Source organism: Kogia breviceps, chromosome 17 (assembly GCF_026419965.1).
Source record: "Kogia breviceps isolate mKogBre1 chromosome 17, mKogBre1 haplotype 1, whole genome shotgun sequence".
NCBI lineage: Eukaryota > Metazoa > Chordata > Mammalia > Artiodactyla > Physeteridae > Kogia > Kogia breviceps.
In genome coordinates, this window is record NC_081326.1 from 1,455,756 (window position 1) to 1,475,250 (window position 19,495).

General features: G+C 42.8%; 1 protein-coding gene across 7 annotated transcripts in view; it reads left to right on the forward strand.

Moving 5' to 3' along the window:
* The window catches only part of SNTG1 (syntrophin gamma 1), a 316,811-nt gene that overhangs the window by 189,125 nt on the left and 108,191 nt on the right, over window positions 1–19,495 (forward strand). For all 7 annotated transcript variants that reach the window (XM_067017514.1, XM_067017517.1, XM_067017513.1 and 4 more), the window contains 3 exons: window positions 3,374–3,431; window positions 4,248–4,291; window positions 4,385–4,426. In XM_067017514.1, the coding sequence (XP_066873615.1) occupies window positions 3,374–3,431; window positions 4,248–4,291; window positions 4,385–4,426 (144 nt within the window). The remainder of the gene's footprint in view (window positions 1–3,373; window positions 3,432–4,247; window positions 4,292–4,384; window positions 4,427–19,495) is intronic.

Consider the following 19,495-nt stretch of genomic DNA (forward strand, 5'->3'; position numbering starts at 1 on the left):
TAAAAAACTATATTAAAAAAAGTAAAACAGAACCCTAGGACAAAGGTAAAAGCAAAGCTATACAGACAAAATCACACAAAGAAGCATAGACACACACACACTCACAAAAAGTGAAAACTGAAAAAAATATTTATATATGTAAAAAATAGGAAGAGAGCAGCCAAATCAATAAAGAAATATACCAATGATAATAAGCTCTAAATACTAAACTAAGATAAACATAAAACCAGAAACAAATTAGATGCAGAAAGAAAACCCCAAGTCTATGGTTGCTCCCAAAGTCCACCTCCTCAACTTGGGATGATTCGCTGTCTGTTTAGGTTTTCCACAGATGCAGGTACATCAAGTTGATGGTGGAGATTTAATCCGCTGCTGCTGAGGCTGCTGGGAGAGATTTCCCTTTGTCCTCTTTGTTCGCACAGCTCCCGGGGTTCAGCTTTGGACTTGGCCCCACCTCTGCGTGTAGGTCGCCCAAGGGCGTCTGCTCTTTGCTCAGACAGGACGAGGTTAAAGGAGCCGCTGATCCGGGGGCTCTGGCTCACTCAGGCTGGGGCGGGGGGGCGGGGGGAGGGAGGGGCGCGGAGGCGGGGCGAGCCCGTGGCGGCAGAGGCCGGCGTGACGCGCGTTCTCCCTGGGAAGCTGTCCCTGGATCCCGGGACCCCGGCCGTGGCGGGCTGCACGGGCTCCCGGGAGGGGAGGTGTGGATGTGACCTGGGCTCACACACAGGCCTCTTGGTGGCGGCAGCAGCGGCCTTAGCGTCTCATGCCCGTCTCTGGTGTCCATGCTGATCCCCGTGGCTCGCGCCCGTCTCTGGAGCTCGTTTAGGCGGTGCTCTGCATCCCCTCTCCTCACGCACCCCAAAGCAATGGTCTCTTGCCTCTTCGGCGGCTCCAGACTTTTTCCCGGACTCCCTCCCGGCCGGCCGTGGCGCGCTAGCCCCTTCGGGCTGTGTTCACGCCGCCAGCCAACCCCAGTCCTCTCCCGGCTTCCGACCGAAGCCCGAGCCTCAGCTCCCGGCCCCCGCCCTTCCCAGCGGGTGAGCAGACGAGCCTCTCGGGCTGGTGAGTGCCGGTCGGCGCCGACCCTCTGTGCGGGAACCCCCCCGCTTTGCCTTCCGCACCTGTGGCCGCGCTCTCCTCCGCGGCTCCGAAGCGTCCCCCTTCCGCCACCCGCAGTCTCCGCCCGCGCAGGGGCTCCTAGTGTGTGGAGACCGTTCCTCCTCCACGGCTCCCTCCCACTGGTGCAGGGCCTGTCCCTGTTCTTTTGTCTCTGTTTATTCTTTTTTCTTTTGCCCTCCCTGGTGCGTGGGGAGTTTCTTGCCTTTGGGGAGGTCTGAGGTCTTCTGCCAGCGTTCGGTGGGTGTTCTGTAGGAGCAGTTCCCCGTGTAGATGTATTTCTGATGTATTTGTGGGGAGGAAGGTGATCTCCGCGTCTTACTCCTCTGTGGTCTTGAAGATCTCCCTCTGCAAAGCACTTTAAAGAATGAACAATTTTACAGGACTTCCCTGGTGATCCAGTGGTTAAGATTTGCCTTCCAATGCAGCGGGTGCAGGTTGAATCCCTAGTCAGGGAGCTAAGATCCCACATGCGTCAGGGCCCAAATCCCAAAATCTAAAACAGAAGCAGTATTGTAACAAATTCAATAAAGACTTTAAAAATGGTCCACTTCAAAACAATCTTTAAAAAATTGTTTAAAAAAAAAAAGAATGAACAATTTTAGGTCTGGAAAATTTTTAGCCTTCATTTATTCATTCACTCAACAAACATTTCAAAGCTTAAAAAAGAATCATTATTCCAGGCACTGACATTACATCAATGCAGGAAACAAATAACCAAAATAAATAAATAAATAAATAGATAATTCTATTGCTCTTGTCGAACTTGCTTTGTGGTTAGGAGAAAGAAAACAAATAATATATGTAGGAAATGTGTAAGATTGTAGTAGGTAAGAAGCTAATAAGTATAATGGGGAAAGATAGAACAGAATGCAGGGATTGGGAACTTGGAACCCTAACTGGTAAACATGAGGGGCCACGTTTACCATGAAAGGTTCCGGGTTTACTGTGCTAATGAAGCACCCCTTTTGTACCGCACCCTCAGTCCCAATCCTGTGCTCTGATTGGATGAGAGATTGTCTTGGACAGGATCAGGGCTTGTGGACACAAACACAAAATGCAAGAGGAGAGTCGGAAGCCAAGGAAGCTTATGCCAGAGACCTTCTGCACAGCCTTAGCGAGGGTGGGTGGGTGAAGGGCAGGTTGGCGGGAAATGGTGAGAACAGGGGATTCGGGGGTGGGTTTGAATTTCAGCCTGGGTGAGACAGCTTTCAGCATTTTATTCATCACCTCTCTTCTTAATATCCCAGAAGCAGAAAGGACTACTTGCTGAGAAAAGCTTGAAAGCCACTACTGTTCTCTACAGCTCCTGCCTATCTTATATTTAAATATATTGACAATTCAGTGCTAACAATGGACATTCATGGGAAAAAATGTCTGTTCTAAAGTAATTTTTGTCCTTGGAGGAAAGAAGGCTTAGGAGGTTTACTTATTCTGAAGCTACAGAAACCCCAAGGGAAATTTAGATTATCTTTTCAACTACCCATGTTAAAAGTGCTGTACTTGTTTTCTCCATGAAATCTTATTCTTTAATGCACTTATTTGATTTTTCAGCTGTTGCTTTCAACCTTCTCAAATCTGTTATATAAAAAACATAATTTTATGCAGTTACTTCAGGGATTTATTTTATTTCCGTCCACATAAGTTTAGCTTGCTTACTTTTCTGTATTTTTTCTGTCTTCTTTGGTCAATTAGACAAAGCACCGTTGCAATATTCTTGTCAGTTTACCGCATTCTGCTAATTGTTTCGTGTGCGCTTTCACACGAAGAGGAATATGCTGCCCCCTCCCCATCAGGCTCAGACACGGTCTGGTTTCTCGTACCCATTTGTGTGTGTGGTCTCTCCAGCCATGCAGCACCCAAAGGGGCCCTGGCTTGGTCCCCTGCATAGAACAACTTAGCCAGATAATGGAAATACATAATTATCTACCGTTTGGATCCCTAAGTAAGAATTTCTGCAGTGGGCAGCACTGCTACACATTGGAGGAAATGCCTTCTTAAGGAATCACCAATCTTAATTTTAAAAATGGAAATTTTCAAAGTCAACTGCTATTAATTATTGCATGTCACAGAGAATTTCTAAACAGATAAGTTTCTTGGGAGGACAATCTATTTGGTAGAAAGATTCCAGGGGTCTATTTTAATTCTGTTTGGTGTCCGTTCACATGCTGTTCATAACTTGTATAGTTTCCTAACTAAAGGCTGTGTATTTAGTTTTTGAGATTAACAAGCACGATACATGATTTTCTCTTTTCAGGGGGGAGCGGAACATAACATTCCAGTTGTCATTTCAAAAATCTCCAAGGAGCAAAGAGGTAAAGTGTGAAGAGGGCTGTGCTGCGAGTCTCTGTCCCTGAGGAGCAAGACAATAGTTAGAATCACAGATTCGTGTGGGGCTGACCCCCGGGTTCCTGTGACCGGGCAGCACGTGCCGGTTCTGACTGCCGAGCCCACGTCCGTCACCCGCCGGGCGGGCAGGGAGGGGAGCCAGCAGAGCGGGCGGCGGTGTGAGAGCCAGAGATTGCGAGACCGCACAGGGTCTCATTAACAAGCAAACACAGAACGGGTCTGACGCCTACAAGTCACCTCAGTTACAGGCAACTCCAGTTACATACATACTTTTTCAGTTTTCATATGCAATTTAACTCAGCCCTTCATGTGAAATTGCATCCAGGAAAAACTAAAGATATAAACCAACTGTTACAATGACCGAAATCACGGAGACAGCCTAGTGTTTAAAAAGAAACGGGGAGCTGATTCCATAGCCGACGGAGTGAATGTCTAGCTCTAAACGTTTTCATAGACGCCTTAACGCGCTCATAAGAACCTGAGAACATTTAGTCCTCCATCCAGAAGCGCGGCCAATTTCTGGCAACTAACATCTGAAATGATAGAATGAAATGGAACTATCACAGCATGTGTTTCAATTCAGCTCATGTTTCCATCATAGGAGTTGAATCATGTGATTGTTTTTGCATTTCTATTACCTGTGGATCTTTTAAGATGCTACCCATATAAAACATTTCGTTTTTTTTTCCTTTTATCAGTTTTGACTTTATTTAATTAAAAACTCTTTCATCTGTGTGAAGAAAGTAGACGGTGCATAATCAGTTGTCCTTCTCCGTTCACAGCTGAGCTCTCAGGACTGCTGTTTATTGGGGACGCGATTCTGCAGGTACACACCTTACCATTATTTTCCAGGTGCACCCAAAACATAAAGCCAATTCACAATATACCACGTGAAACTGTGTCTCTCTTTCCATTGTAGATAAATGGGATTAATGTGAGAAAATGCAGACATGAAGAAGTGGTGAGTTTTCTTTACTTTTTCCTAATATCATAATTTTCCCCATGTGCAACTGAGGATTTAGGGCATCGCTAAAAACTTTTCAGTTTATTCATTAGGAAATATGACGCTGGTCCAGTGTGCTGTCTGACTTTTGGATAATCTCGTACTTGGTGGTTTTTTTGGGTTTTTTTTTTGTATATTAGAAACAGCTCAGTGAGAGCCACTAAGAACAAACTGTAATTTAAAGAAATACTTACGGAGGCCGTTTGCTATGTTCTCCAGTTTTTCGGTTAATTCCTACCAGTCCATGTCCACTAAGTGTATCTCTAGGTGAAATATATCTCTAAATCTTTGCAAATGTTTAGAATCTTATAAACAAAAAAAATTATGTTTGTAAAATTTCATCTAGTAGCTGGGGCAATGGGAAGAGCATGTAAAGACCGTGTGTGTGTGTGTGTGTGTGTGTGTGCACGCGCGTGTGTGTATGTGTGTCTGTGTGTGTCTGTATGCGTGTGTGTATGCGTGTATGTGTGTGTGTCTGTGTGTGTGTGTCTCTGTGTGTCTCTGTGTGTGTGTGTCTGTATGCGTGTATGTGTGTGTGTATGCGTGTGTGTGTGTCTGTATGCGTGTATGTGTGTGTCTGTGTGTGTGTCTGTATGCGTGTGTGTATGCGTGTATGTGTGTGTGTCTGTGTGTGTGTGTGTGTGTGTGTGTGTGTGTGTGAGAGAGAGAGAGACAGAGACAGAGACAGAGACAACATTTAGAGACACTTCATCTCAAGGCTCACAGGTTCAGCTCACTAGACAGCTCCACAGAAAGATCCGCAGTGTTTACTGTGGTATTTTCTTGGATGTTGGTAATGTGCTGATTTGAACCCGGCCTCAGATACTTTAATTCACTCAGCTTATGTGACCCAGGGATTTGTATTTTAACAATGGGACCAGCAGTTTCACTATCAGCGGCCTCTAATCTACACCTTGGGAGAAGCTGGAAGGTTGAGCAGCTTCTGTGGAGCCGAGGGAGGACATAAAAAATGATGCAGAAAAGAACAGGCCGGTGTCGGGCGTTTGGGAAAAGTTTTTCACGGCTGATTCAATAACATCCGTAGAACTTTCACTGAATCTCCATATCAGCTCACAGGGGAAAGGAGGGAGGAGAAAATATGCCTAAAGGTTTGCACTCAAGGGTCAAACAAAATGAAAATACCGTGAGCCTTTGGCTTCTCGCGGCTCCAGTTCACTTGGTGTGTGAGGACATTGCCCTGCTACTATCTGGAGAAAACCCTCTGATATATTTACGTATTTCAGGCCTCAAGCGTCTGAAAAGCCCCAGCCCCGCAAGCAGAGCGGCTGGAGAGCGTTCCCTGTGGGGCGGGCGGGTTGTGCCATATTCATCGATCGGTTTTTCTCTCAAAAATCCTACTTGATGTTTGAAAAATCACCCCGCGGAGAACCTCGCATAAAATATACGTACTTCAGCTCTCAGGCTTCTGTCAAATAGGTACCGGGCGCAGCAACATTTGAGAACAGAGTTTTAGACAAATGAGTAGCAGCACGTCACAGACTGCTCGGTTCTGAATGTACACAAATTTCAAATATAGCCCTGTAAGCAAAGATATTTTAACTTTAGTCTTTTTTCAAAAGTGCAACGTGATTTTAAATTCATTGTCCAGGGAGCGAAACCAAGTGCATTCTCTTCCAAAACCGCACGCCGTTCCCTGGAGTCCCGTTTGCAGTTTGCCCTTCGGAGGCAGCAGCGAGCTTGCACTTGCCGTGATGAGGCTCTGATTAAGCAGATCCGTGTGGCAGGAAAGGTCAGGATGCGCTAATCACGCTGCTTCCGAACGGTGTTCATTCTGTTTCAGAGAAGAGGGGTGTGAGATTGTATTGCAAACTGCACGCGGCCCTTCACGACAAACTTTTACTCTTTTGAGAGGTTTAACCGTGTCACTTTGAAGTGTAGGTGGTGACATTCTTATTTGCTCCCAGTCTTTCACTTTGCAGCAGTGATCAGGTGCTTTTGCCTTCACTGCTAATTATCTAAGCAAACAGACTGACTTACACCGCCGTGGGACTGAGACATTAATTAAATGTTTAAGAAGGGACTTAACTGGGCAGAAAAGGTCACCGCAAGCTCAGAGGTGTGGGTGGTTTTAAGTACCACGCTGACGGACCGGACCGCATTCCTCGTTCCACGTCAGGGCCCCCAGAGGCCCAAATTCAGAAAGCAGCCCGGGAAGGTATGACAGTAGGTTGTTTGTGTCTGTGACTTTCTTTTATTCACCTACACTGTTCACTGCCATTGTTAGACGTCTGCAACATTCGTAGATGCCTTCAGCGGTGTAGCCCCAGCTTCCGTGACGGAGCTATAGCTACAGGCTTGATCTGTGTGGCCGGGGCTCCCCGCTCTCCACGCGGACACGCAGTGGCTGTTGTTAACGCGTTCTGTAGCTCGTTAACTAGAATTCCGTCACCGCGGCGTCTGCGTCTGGTGTCTGGGTGCGCGATCATCAGTTCTGGGCTTCACCCTCACCACCCCGGGCATTCTTCTCGCTAGAAGATTGCGAAGGAAGGAAAGCTACCAGTTTCCTGACCAAGAAAGACTAGAGCAGGTGCCAGCTTTGAGACCGAAAAAGAGTGTCATCTGTTTTTTGTTTTTATGGTCTTATTGATAGAAAACATTAGATAATTAGAACTGCAAATAACCATCACCCTGATTCTGAATTTGTGACTTTGAACCAAACTCTAAAATGGTGTAATTGTTACAGGAGCGGAATGAATAGCTCAGATTATGTAAGTTAAAATGATAGGTTCATGCAACGAAAACAAATTTTGATAAAAGAAATACAAAATGTTGTTTAATAACATTTTAATTGTTATGATATATGCTTAACTTAATTCAAAGTTTCCGCTGGAATTTTCTTTTTTAGCTTAGATTAATCAGAAAATAAAATTACAAGACTTACATCATATCATCTGAAAATGAGGCATTATTTTATATATTGGAACCATTTAGGAGATTTTATGAGTTATCAAGGAACATATTTAGGATGTGATTTGGGAACATAAAGATTTTAGATCTTGGCAAAACGCTTAAATTGTCGTTGAGTAACATATCATGTTTCACCTAACTGCTAACAATTCTCAATTTGTGTTCAGTTTGGAAATAGGTTTTGAGGTCTAATGGATTCAGATTTTCCTCCAGAATTCTGACTGCAGTGGACTCTTTTTCTTTGAATTAACTACCACCGAGGAAAGCCATACATGAAATCCTCCTCCCTCTTGCCTCTCCCTCCCACCCTCCCTATCCCAGCCCTCTAGGTGGTCACAGAGCACCGAGCTGATCTCCCTGTGCTATGCGGCTGCTTCCCACTAGCTCTCTATTTTACATTTGGTAGTGTATCTATGTCCCTGCCACTCTCTCACTTCGTCCCAGCTTACCCTTCCCCCTCCCCGTGTCCTCAAATCCATTCTCTACGTCTGTGTCTTTATTCCTGTTTTGTCCCTAGGTTCTTCAGAACCATTTTTTGTTGTTGCTGCTGTTGTTTAGATTCCATATATGTGTGTTAGCATACAGTATTTGTTTTTCTCTTTCTGACTTACTTCACTCTGTATGACAGACTCTAGGTCCATCCACCTCCCTACAAATAACTCAATTTCATTTCTTTTTATGGCTGAGTAATATTCCATTGTATATATGTGCCACATCTTCTTTATCCATTCATCTGTTGATGGACACTTAGGTTGCTTCCATGTCCTGGCTATTGTAAACAGAGCTGCAGTGAACATTGTGGTACATGACTCTTTTTGAATTAGGGTTTTCTCAGGGAATATGCCCAGTAGTGGGATTGCTGGGTCGTATGGTAGTTCTATTTTTAGTTTCCACACCCAGTTTTCCCCATTATTAACATCCCACATTGTTACATTACATTTCTTACAAGGAATAAACCAGTACTGATACATTATTATTAACAAAAGTCTATACTTTATTCAGATGTCTTTAGTTGTTACCTAATACTCCTTTTCCTGTCCCAGGATCGCATCTGGATTACACATCACACATAATTATGTCTCCTGTGGCTCTTCTGGCCTGTAATAGTTTCTAGGACTTCTTTTTTGATAACTGTTACACTTTTGAGGGGGACTGGTCAGGTATTTTGCGGGCTGAATCTCGATTTGGAGTTTTCCGATTTTTTTGTGTGATTAGACTGGGCTTATGTGTGTTGGGAGGAAGATGACAGAGGCAACAGTGCTAGTCTTATCATGTCTTATCACGTGTGCCTGCCGTCATGACTGCATCACCAGCACCTGCATGAGGAGGAGTCTGCCAGGTTTCTTACTCTGTGGTTCTTGTGCCCTTTCCATGCTGTGCTCCTTGGAAGGAGATCCTACACTTAGTGGGGAATATGCTCTACCTCCACAGGGGTGGACTGTCTGTACATTCCCTGGAATTCTGCTACATAGGAGATTTGTCTATTCACCTCCATTTTTCAAATTTATTCAGTCATTTTGACAGATCAGTGTGGATTGTGGATACTTCTTTTATACTCTGGGCTGTAAGCTCTTCCAGTTGGCTTTAGTGTTGCTTTGTAAAGTCCTTGGGATTTTTTTTTTTTTTTTTTTGGAGCACTTTCTCAGTTTCTGGCGCTAAAAGATGTTTCAGGCTCATCTTGTACATTTCCTGCCAGTCCAAGAATCAGCCATTCCTCCCAGCGGCCCTGCTTCTCTTTGCTAGAGAATGTTTGAGAAACTACATTCTGGGAGCTGGTGTGCTCATTGCTTGTGGAGTAGCTGTGCCTTCTAGGCCCCTCAGCTCACAGAACAGGAGGCGTGTGTGTGTGTGTGTGTGTGTGTGTGTGCGCACGCACGTGTGCGCATGCGTGCGTGTGCGTGTGTGCACTGAATTGCTCACACACCTACTCTGTGTCTACATTGAGCTAAACGTGGGTTTACACGGCTGCCGCTAAGGGAACCCATCATCACACAGACAGTCGTAGCCCCCTCCCCTTGCTTATGTGTAGCCTCCCACCACCAGATGCTACACCATCTGCCACCTGCTTATTTAATTGTTCTAATCCAGTACGTATGTACAGCAGGATCACCACAGTTAACCCACTGCCTAGTGGGAAATCTTGACTAGGTAGAGGATTGATGTACTGTTCTTTTTTGCCTTTAGTCTTGCAGATTTCATCAATTTCCAGATTCACTTAGGTCAGTTCCACTCTCCTAAGCCCTTCAGTGAGGTTGTTTCAGATGTTCGTAATACGTTCAGATTATCTTGTCATATCCTGCATTCAATTGTGATATCCCTTAACCTCCAAAATGATGTTTTTTTAAGATTTGCACACATTAAGGCTCACTCACCTTTTAGCTGCAAATTCTACAGGTTTTGACAAGTGCATAATACCATGTATCCACCATTACGACGTCCTACAGAATAGTTTCACTGCCCTCAAAAAATCCTCCTCAGCTATTTCCTCCCCACATCATGGTCCTCTAGAAATGACCATTTCACTGTCTGTATAGTTTTGCCTTTATCAGAATGTCATATAACTGAAATCATAGAGCAGGTAGCCTTTTCAGAACGGCTTCTTTCACCTAGCAATGTGCATTTAAGAATGATTCATGTCTTTCAGCTCTTGATAATTTATTTCTTTTTGAGCACTGAATAATATTTCATGGTCAAGACAATGGAATGTTAAGCAACTTCACTACAGATTTTTAAAAATCTATTTACCTATTGGACATTGTGCTTACTTCCAGTTCGTGGTGATTATGAATAAAGCTGTTATAAACATTTGCAGGCAGGTTTTTGCATGGACATAAGTTTTAAATAAATTGAGTATAACTTAGGAGGTGTATTGCTGAATTATGTGGTACGATTATAGTTAGTTTACAAGAAACGGCCAATCTGTCTTCCAAAATGGCAGGACCGTTTTGCACATCCACGAGCAATAAGGGAGAGTTCCCATTGCCCTGTATCCTTACCAGCAATTGGTACTTTCAGTTTTGTGGATTTGAACCATGTGTGCAGTGGAATCTCATTGCTATTTTAATTTACAGTTTCCTTAATGACAGATGATGTTGGGCATTTGTTCATATGCTCATTTGCCCTCTTTGTATTTTCTTCGGTGATGTCTATTCACATACTTTGCCCATTTTAAAATTCAGTTGTTTGTTTTCATATTGTTGAACTTAACAGAGTTCTTTATATTGGAGACAGCTCCTTGTTTGTATCGGCTACCAAATCAAATATATGTTTTAAAAATATCTTCTCCCTCTCTGTGGATGGGTTGCCTTTTAATTTTCTTTAAAAGTACATTTTGCAGAACAGAACTTTCATTTTTCTCTTTATTAATTTTATTTATTTATTTATTTTGGCTGTGTTGGGTCTTCTTTGCCGCGTGCGGGCTTTCTCTAGTTGCGGCGAGCAGGGGCTACTCTTCGTTGCGGTGCACGGGCCTCTCATCGAGGTGGCTTCTCTTGTTGTGGAGCACAGGCTTCAATAGTTGCAGCACACGGGCTCAGTAGTTGTGGCGCACGGGCTTAGTTGCTCCGTGGCATGTGGGATCTTCCCGGATCAGGGCTTGAACCCGTGTCCCCTGCATTGGCAGGCGGATTCTTAACCACTGCGCCACCAGGGAAGCCCAGAACAGAACTTTTTAATTGTAATAAAGTCCAGCTCATCAATTATTTCATGGCCATAAAGATGGCTTTGTTTCCTTCTTTAAGTCAATGTAACTTTATTTTTTCATGATTGTCATATTGCACTAGCCTGGACTTCCAGCATAACTTGAATATTCATTGTGAGAAGATATGTCCTTTCCTTGTTCCTGGTCTCAGTGGGAACGGGTCTGGTTTCTCATCATTAAGTATGATATTAGCTGTTGGTGTTTTGTAGCTGTTCTTTATCAAGTTGAAGAAGTTCCCCTATATTCCTAGTTTGCAGGCAGTTTTAAACATGGATGTATGTTGAGTTCTTTCAAATGCTTTTTCTGCATCATCTGATATGACCCTACTTGTTTTGTTCTTTAAACATTTGATGCATAGATTACATTGATTGAATTTACAATATTGAATCATCCTTGCTTACCTGGAATAAACCCACCTGGTTGTGATGTATAATTCCTTTTATTCATTGTTGGGTTTGATGTGCTAGTAACTTTTTGAAGGTCATTGCATAAATTCTGATAAGATATCTGGGTCTTAATTTTGTTTTTCTGTAATGTTTTAAAAATCATTTTTGGTATTAAAATAATGCTGGCATCAAAGAATGACTTAGAAAGTGTTGCCTCTGCTTCTATATTCTAGACAAGACTGGAGGATTGGTTCCGTTCCTTCATTAAATACGTGACACCAGGAAAACCTTCTAGTTTAGGTGTGTTATTTCGGTTCAGTTTATTTAATACACGTAGGCCATTTCAGAATATCTGTTTCTCCTTGCGTGAGTTTTAGTAGTTGTGTCTTTCAAAGAATTGATCCATGTCACCGAGGTTATCAAAGTTGTGGGCGTAGAGTTGTTTGTAGTGTTCTACTATTAGCCTTTTCTTAATGTCCATGGGATCAATAGTGAGGACCCCTCTTTCATTTCCAATATTGGTAATTTGTCTCTTCTCTATTTCTTGATTAATCTGGTTAAAGGTTTATCAATTTTTATTTATCACTTCAAAGGACAGGTGTTTAGTGCCATTGACTTTTCTCTGTTGTTTTTGTTTGTTTGTTTTTCATTTCGCTAATTTCCTTTGTGATTTTATTATTTGTTTCCTTCTTTGTGCTTTGGGCTTTGACTGCTCCACTTTTTCTATTTCCTATAGTAGAAGCTTAGATCGTTGACTTTAATCATCGTTATGAATATATGCATTTAATGGCATAAATTTTTCTCTAAGCACAGCTTCCCCCAAATTTTGAAGAGTTCTATTTCATTTTTATTTAGTTCAAAGTATTTTTAAATTTCTCTCCAAACTTCTTCTTTGACTCCTGTGTTATGTAGAAAGGTATTCTCCAAATATTTGGGGGACTTTCAAGCTGTCTTTCTGGTACTGGCTGCTAGTTTAAATTCCTTGTTGTCTGGGGGCATAGTTTGTATAATTTATATTCTTTTTGATTTGTTCAATTTTGTGTCTGGCCTAGAATCGGGTCTATCTTTGTGAATTTTCCATATAAGCATGGGAGGAATATGCATTTTGCTGTTTTGGGACAGAGTGTTCTGCAAAAGATAGGAGTCCCTCCTTATCTGCAGTTTCACTTTACTTGGCATCAGTGACCCAAGGTCAACCACAGTCCAAAAATATTAACTGAAAGATTCCAGAAATAAGCAATTCCTAAGTTTTCAACCACGCGTCCTTCTGAGGACGGTGATGAAGTCTCGCTATGTCAGCTCCATCCTCCCAGGATGGGAACCATCCCTCCGTCCGTGTTCCACTTCAGTCACTCAGCAGTCGCGGGGGGAGCAGGTCGACTGTCTCCCGGGGTCACAGTGCTTGTGGTCAGGCGACCTTTATTCTACGTAATAATGGCCCAAAGGGCATGAAGAATGATGCTGGCAGTTCGGATACGCCAAAGAGAAGCTGTGAAGTGCTTCCTTTAGGTGAAAAGGTGAAAGTTCTCACTTCATGGAGGACGGTAAGGACTCTCCCATCCGTGAACCTGTGAAGAGGGAAAAGGAAATGTGTGCTACTTTTGCTGCTGCATCTGGAGCTGCACAAGTTACGGTCAGTGTGTGATGAGTGCTTAGTTAAGATGGAAAAGGCTTTACATTTGTACAGGAAGATATTTTGAAAGAGAGAGGCCACGGTTGCCTAACTTTTATCGCAGGTTATTGTTCTAGTTGTTCTATTTTATTATTAGTTACTGTTGACGGTCGCTTACTGTGCCTCCTTTATAAATTCAGCTTTATCACAGGTATGTGCAGGAAAAGACATCGTATATACAGGGTTCGGTACCATCCAGGGTGTCGAGCATCCCCTGGGGGCTTGGAACGTGTCCCCTGGGGATAAGGGAGGGCTGCTGGGAACCAGTTTGAAGGATAGTGCTGTTTACTTCAACTGTGTCCTCGCCAAATCACTGCCCGCCTGAACTCACAATTCTTGAAAGAGTGCTGTTGAGTTCCACAAGTCCAGAAGTGATATCCGTTTCTCCTTTCAGTTCCATCAGTTTTTGCCTCACGTTTTTTGATACTTTGTTGTTAGGTGTTTAGCATGACTACATATCATTGGAGATTCTACCACTTTAATAATTATTTATTTCCTCACTTTAACCTGGATAATTTTTCTCGTTCTCGAGTCTCTGCTTTGTGTGTAACTGATATGTCTCCTCCAGCTATGTCGGTCAGCGTTAGCAAAAGACATTTTTCTATATGCCTTTACCTTAAACCTATCAGTCTTTATATTAAAATGTTGTGTGCTTTTTGTAGAACCTAGAGTTGGGTCTTTTATATCCCATTAACAATTTCTGTTTTATAATTGATATATTTAGACCATTCAAATATAAAGTAATTACTGATAAACCATATTAATATCCACCATATTTAAAACTCTTTTCTATTTGTTGCATATTTGTTCTTTGTTTCTCCCATCACCACCCTAATTCGTTTTTGACTTCCTTGGTTTAAATTAAGCATTTTATGTAAAAGAGTCCATTATATCTCTTATCTTATTGTATCAATTATACTTTAAAAACAATTAGTGTTTGACTTAGAGTTTCCAATATACATTTTAAATGACTCCACATGCACTTTCAAATAGCCCTGTACTGCTTCTTGCATAACTCAGGTACCTAATAACAGAATATTCCTGATTTATCTTTCTCATATATTATGGACATTGTTGTCATTCATAGCACTTACCTGTAATCTTCAGTAAAACCATACATTGTTACTATTATTATTTTAAACTAAAACTTGTTTCCAATCAAGCAAGAATAAGAAAGATAAAATATTTTACTTTCATTTATTCCTTCAGCTCTTACTTTCCTTATATTGATCTGAGTGTTGACATATTTTCCTAAACCCTAGAGAAATTCTTATAACACTTCTTGCAGTATAGAGCTTCTGGTAAGGCACTCTCTGTTGCTGTGTTCTGTTATACTTTTTATTTCTCCACTTTAGAAGAATAATTTCACAGGATATAGAATTCTGAGTTTATGCTTTTCAATTTCAACACTTTGACTATTTCACTCCATTCTCTTCTTGATTTCATGATTTCTGATAAGAAGTCAGCTGTAATCCTAATCCATGTTCCACTATGGGTAAATTTTCCCCCAACTCAATGGCTTATTTCAGAATTTTTTCTTTGTCTTTGATTTTCCGCAGTTTGAGTTTCTGTAGTAAGTACCCAAGAGAAATAGCATATAGCCACACAAAAACCTGTACACAAATGTTCAGAGCAGCATAATTCATAGTGGCCAAAAAGCAGAAACAACACATTAACTGATGATGGATGAACAAAATGTGGTATATCCACATAATGGAATATTATTTGATAATAAAAAGAATAAGTACTGATACAGGGTAAAACATGGATGAACCTTGGAAAGCATACTAAGTAAAAGAAGCTATTCATAAAAGACCACATATTGAGTGATTTCATTTGCATGAAATATCCAGGCAGGCAGATCCATAGAGACAGAAAGTACATTAGTGGTTGCCTAGGGCTGGGGTAAGGGGGTCATGGGAAGTGAGTGTGGATGGGTTCAGGGTCTCTTTCAGGTTGGCAGAAAAGCTCTATGTATATACTAAAAACCACTGAGCTGTCTACTTTAAATTGGTGAAATTCATGATCTGTGAATAATTTATCAATAAAGATGTCAGATTAAAAAATGCATTTTTCAGAAGTCATTGAGTATGGTTTAAATGTGGTATTAACATTTTACTTCATTTCATTTCATTTCATTTAACTTTTTGCGGTAAAATAAAAGGCAAATAAAGAAAACCACATACAACAAATGTATAGCTTAGTGAAAAATTTTGAGGCAAATAACCTTTTAATCATTTCTATGCCAAGATGTAGAATTTCGTCCACCTCCCAAAAGGCCACTGTGTACTTTATATTAATCATAGCCTTCCAAATGAAACCATTAGCCTAAATTTCATATTCATCAGTTACTTGAATGATTTTTATTATATCTCCACACAGTATTGTTTCATTTTGCCTGTTTCTAAAGCACTTGCTACATAGTTTAGTTTCTTAATCTCCAGACTTCCTCTGGAATCTCATCTGGAATTTTGAATTTTACTGTTCATTGATAATGGAATACTTTATATAAGGAATGTTAAATACCATCTCTTTACCTTATGTCCTGGAAATATTGCACAACGGTATTCCTAATTACATCACATGTTAATTAAGCTTTTTGTTCTTAGTGAAGTGTAGACTCACATGCAGTTGTGAGAAATGATGCAGAGAGATCCTACATGAACTTTACCCAGTTTCCCCCCAAGAATAACATCTCACACAACAGAACAACATCACAACAGGATACTGACACTGATACAGTCAAGACAAAGCACCTCCATCACCAAAAGGACCCTCCTTTTACCCTTTACGGCCACACCTACTTCCCTCCTGCCCTCACCTGCTGCTAAACCCCTGGCTGCCCAGGTTGCTATGACAACAGAGAAATAATAGATGCGCAAGTAAGAGCAGCTTTTCTCCTCCTCTCATTACTGACAAACGTGAACTCTTATCCTGCTCAGGACTTCGAATATAACTAAGGCGGGTGGAGTGAGGAAAAGGGGGTTTCAACGACAGGGCTCTCGGGCAGGGAGCCCAGCATTCCTCACCACCTGCCTTGCAAAGGAAATTCTGGGGAGAAGTACAGTCAGTAGTTTTCTCCAACACTGTTTCATTTGAAAGTACTCTTTGCGAGCTCACAGGCCCTCAGTGAACCCTCATTCTTCTAAAATCTCTAACTGAACATAAACCATTTCAATTTTATGAGTCAAGATTTCTGAAATTGGCATTCATTTACTTGAATTTATTTAAAGAGGTAGAACTTGAAGTCCCTGTTAACTCAACCGTTGTCCTGGGGTCACACAAGATATGCAGGATTCCGGATGGCCTCTGACACGGTGCAGCTCTAAGACAAGAAAGGCTAATATCCGGGCACCAAACTCTGTTTAACATCTTGTCACGATCAGCTTACCCTTTCCCTGAAGAGTCTTGAGGTTGAGGCAGTAGTGCATGTGGGCTGCTGAGGAATATGAGGTGAGCCTGTGTCTGAGCCCGAAGCTAGGTGACGGACCCAGAGACGCCCAGACAGTCTTTTTTTTTTTTCTGTTTTTGCCATTCAGGTAGCAGGCGGCAGGAGTGTCCTCTGGGACTCCTTTGAATAGAAGTAGGGTTCAAAGTAGAAGAGGAGACTTGAGAGAAGTTCGAGGTGACAAAATAAAAAGGCAATAAGTGGATACTTTTGCGAAGGGCCATCCTTACATATTCGCAGTATTTTCCATATGAGTAAGATGGGGACACACACAACTTCCAGACAAGGTGATGCATCTCATAAAGTGATAAATATCTTCACGGCTTTTATAATCGTCCCGTCTCCACCATTTTTATGCGTGATAGATTTCTCTGAAGACTGAAATTTGGAGTAATTATGAACTAATAAAATGTATCTATTTTTTCGTCATGTATTTAGCAACATGTAAGGCAGATTATTTTCTCCCTACTCATTTAACACATTATACTTGAGGCACACATCTATTTTCAAGTATTTGAAATTACCAGACTCTCAGACAAACCACTGTTTTCCCGTGGCAGGACAGCTGTGTTTCTCCCCCTGCAAACGTCAGTTGCCAAGGAAATGCTGGCAGAGTCAGCCTGGTGGCCCTGCAATGCTGCTAACGATATCCAAGTATTTATGCATCGCGGGGGGATGGCATCTAAAATTCAAAGTTACGTATTTAAATGACTCATGCACTAGAATGAGATGAGACTATGGGAGGAAACAGCACTACAAGCAGTTCTACAGTATTGACTCCTTAGTCCTATGTTGTGCAAACACGCTGTGATAATGTGTATAAACAAATACTTAGCGACTGCGTGCGCTGCAGCTACAGAGCCAATGTGGGTGACACCGCGTCTCGCTTTGGTTTTCACATCTTGACAATTCGTTTTGTGCGAGATGATCTTATACAGAATTCTATAAAAATAAGGAAAAGTGTTATGATTTCTCTCCTTTCCTTCAAGAATTCCACTTAAATCTGGTGCACTGTTTGCAAACTAGACATCCATGTAGCTGTGGTTAAGCTTATGGATTTAGAATAAATACGTGCATTACTTACTTCAGTCTAATGTGATTATACGAAATGTTATCATCTGTATGGGACGTTATTTTTAAACATTCTGGTTTTTCTTGGATGAATATGAAGATGTTCTGTACGTCACTTGTCTGCCTCAAGTATATCACAACCACGTCCTATAAGAAACATGCTCCATATGTTTACCCTGGAATGGATGTCTTTTCTCCCCCTTCCTCCAAGATTCGAACTGAACGTATGTTAATATGCAGTGACCGCATTTTATAAACTTAACTTTCTATCATCTAAGGAAGACGGGGGCCATTCAAACAAAGGTCTGACTTAATTAAACATTTTAAGGCCTCAGTACACGTTTGATCACACTTGGTGTGGTAAGCGGACCTTTGCTCATTTGAAAAGTCGCAGGTGCCCTCCGCGGCGGGACCAGCGAGAGAAGTGTGGGAGCAGAGGCACAGCTGCCGAGACCGTCACGTGCGGGCAGCTTCGGGCCCCGCGTGTCTTCGTTCTTATCCCGCCGAGCAGTGAGGGGGGGAGCAGAGCGTCGGCGGCATCGGCGCCGCCAGCACAGTGACCAGAGACGCCCTGTGACGCCCGCGACTGCTGAGATTGGGGCCTGAGTAATTTCCACACGCGCTTCACTTTTTAAAACCTTCCTGGGGCTTCCCTGGTGGCGCAGTGGTTGAGAATCTGCCTGCCAATGCAGGGGACACGGGTTCGAGCCCTGGTCTGGGAAGATCCCACACGCCGCGGAGCAACTAAGCCCGTGCACCACAACTACTGAGCCTGCGCGTCCGGAGCCTGTGCTCCGCAACAAGAGAGGCCGCGACAGTGAGAGGCCTGCGCACCGTGATGAAGAGTGGCCCCCGCTCGCCACAACTACAGAAAGCCCGCACGCAGCAATAAAGACCCAACACAGCCAAAAATAAATAAATTTATATATATTAAAAAAAAAAAAAAAAAAAAAAACCTTCCTGATCTCTCTCTGCTCCTTTTAATTTATTGCAAAGCATCTGTCTTGTCACTGACGATTGGCTCTAGAACTAAAGGGCTTTACCATCCTCCTGTCAACACCGCACCTGCTATATCACGTGTGTGGCGTGTGAACGTGTTAGGTGCTCGATGCACGTTTGTGCACGCACCGAAATTCTCGACTCATCCGTCCCGGTGCGCAAGAAAGCACCTTAAGCAAATGCCGTCTCCGCAGGTTAGAGGGAAGCCACTGACGCCTGGGAGACTCTCTCCCAGCACCTTCTCAGCCCCGGGCGGCATATGGTGGTGGGCAGAGCTGCAGACCCCGAGTGAAGGGACAGGTGGGCTCGGAGGCAGGGTGACCAGCTGCTCCAGGCCTCTGGGAGAGTCCGAAACGCTGCCTGAGGAACTGTTCACGCTTTACCATTAGCCTTTGGGGGCAGCGGCCCCGTGGGAAGCAGGGGAACTCACTCACTCACGTCGTCCCGCTTCTCAGTCTGTCGCATATCAGATGTTATGTTTGAGCAGGTCACTCCGCTTTTGCATATTTTACGAATATCTCGTTCGTAAAAGAAAAGCTAATAACTTTCGCCTTGTTCTCATCACAGGCTTTATTTTATTTTTTTATTTTTATTTTTATTTTTTTTAAATTTTATTTATTTATTTATTTATGGCTGTGTTGGGTCTTCGTTTCTGTGCAAGGGCTTTTTCTCCAGTTGTGGCAAGCGGGGGCCACTCTTCATCGCTGTGCGCGGGGCCTCTCACTATCACGGCCTCTCTTGTTGCAGAGCACGGGCTCCAGACGCGCAGGCTCAGCGATTGTGGCTCACGGGCCCAGTTGCTCCGCGGCACGTGGGATCTTCC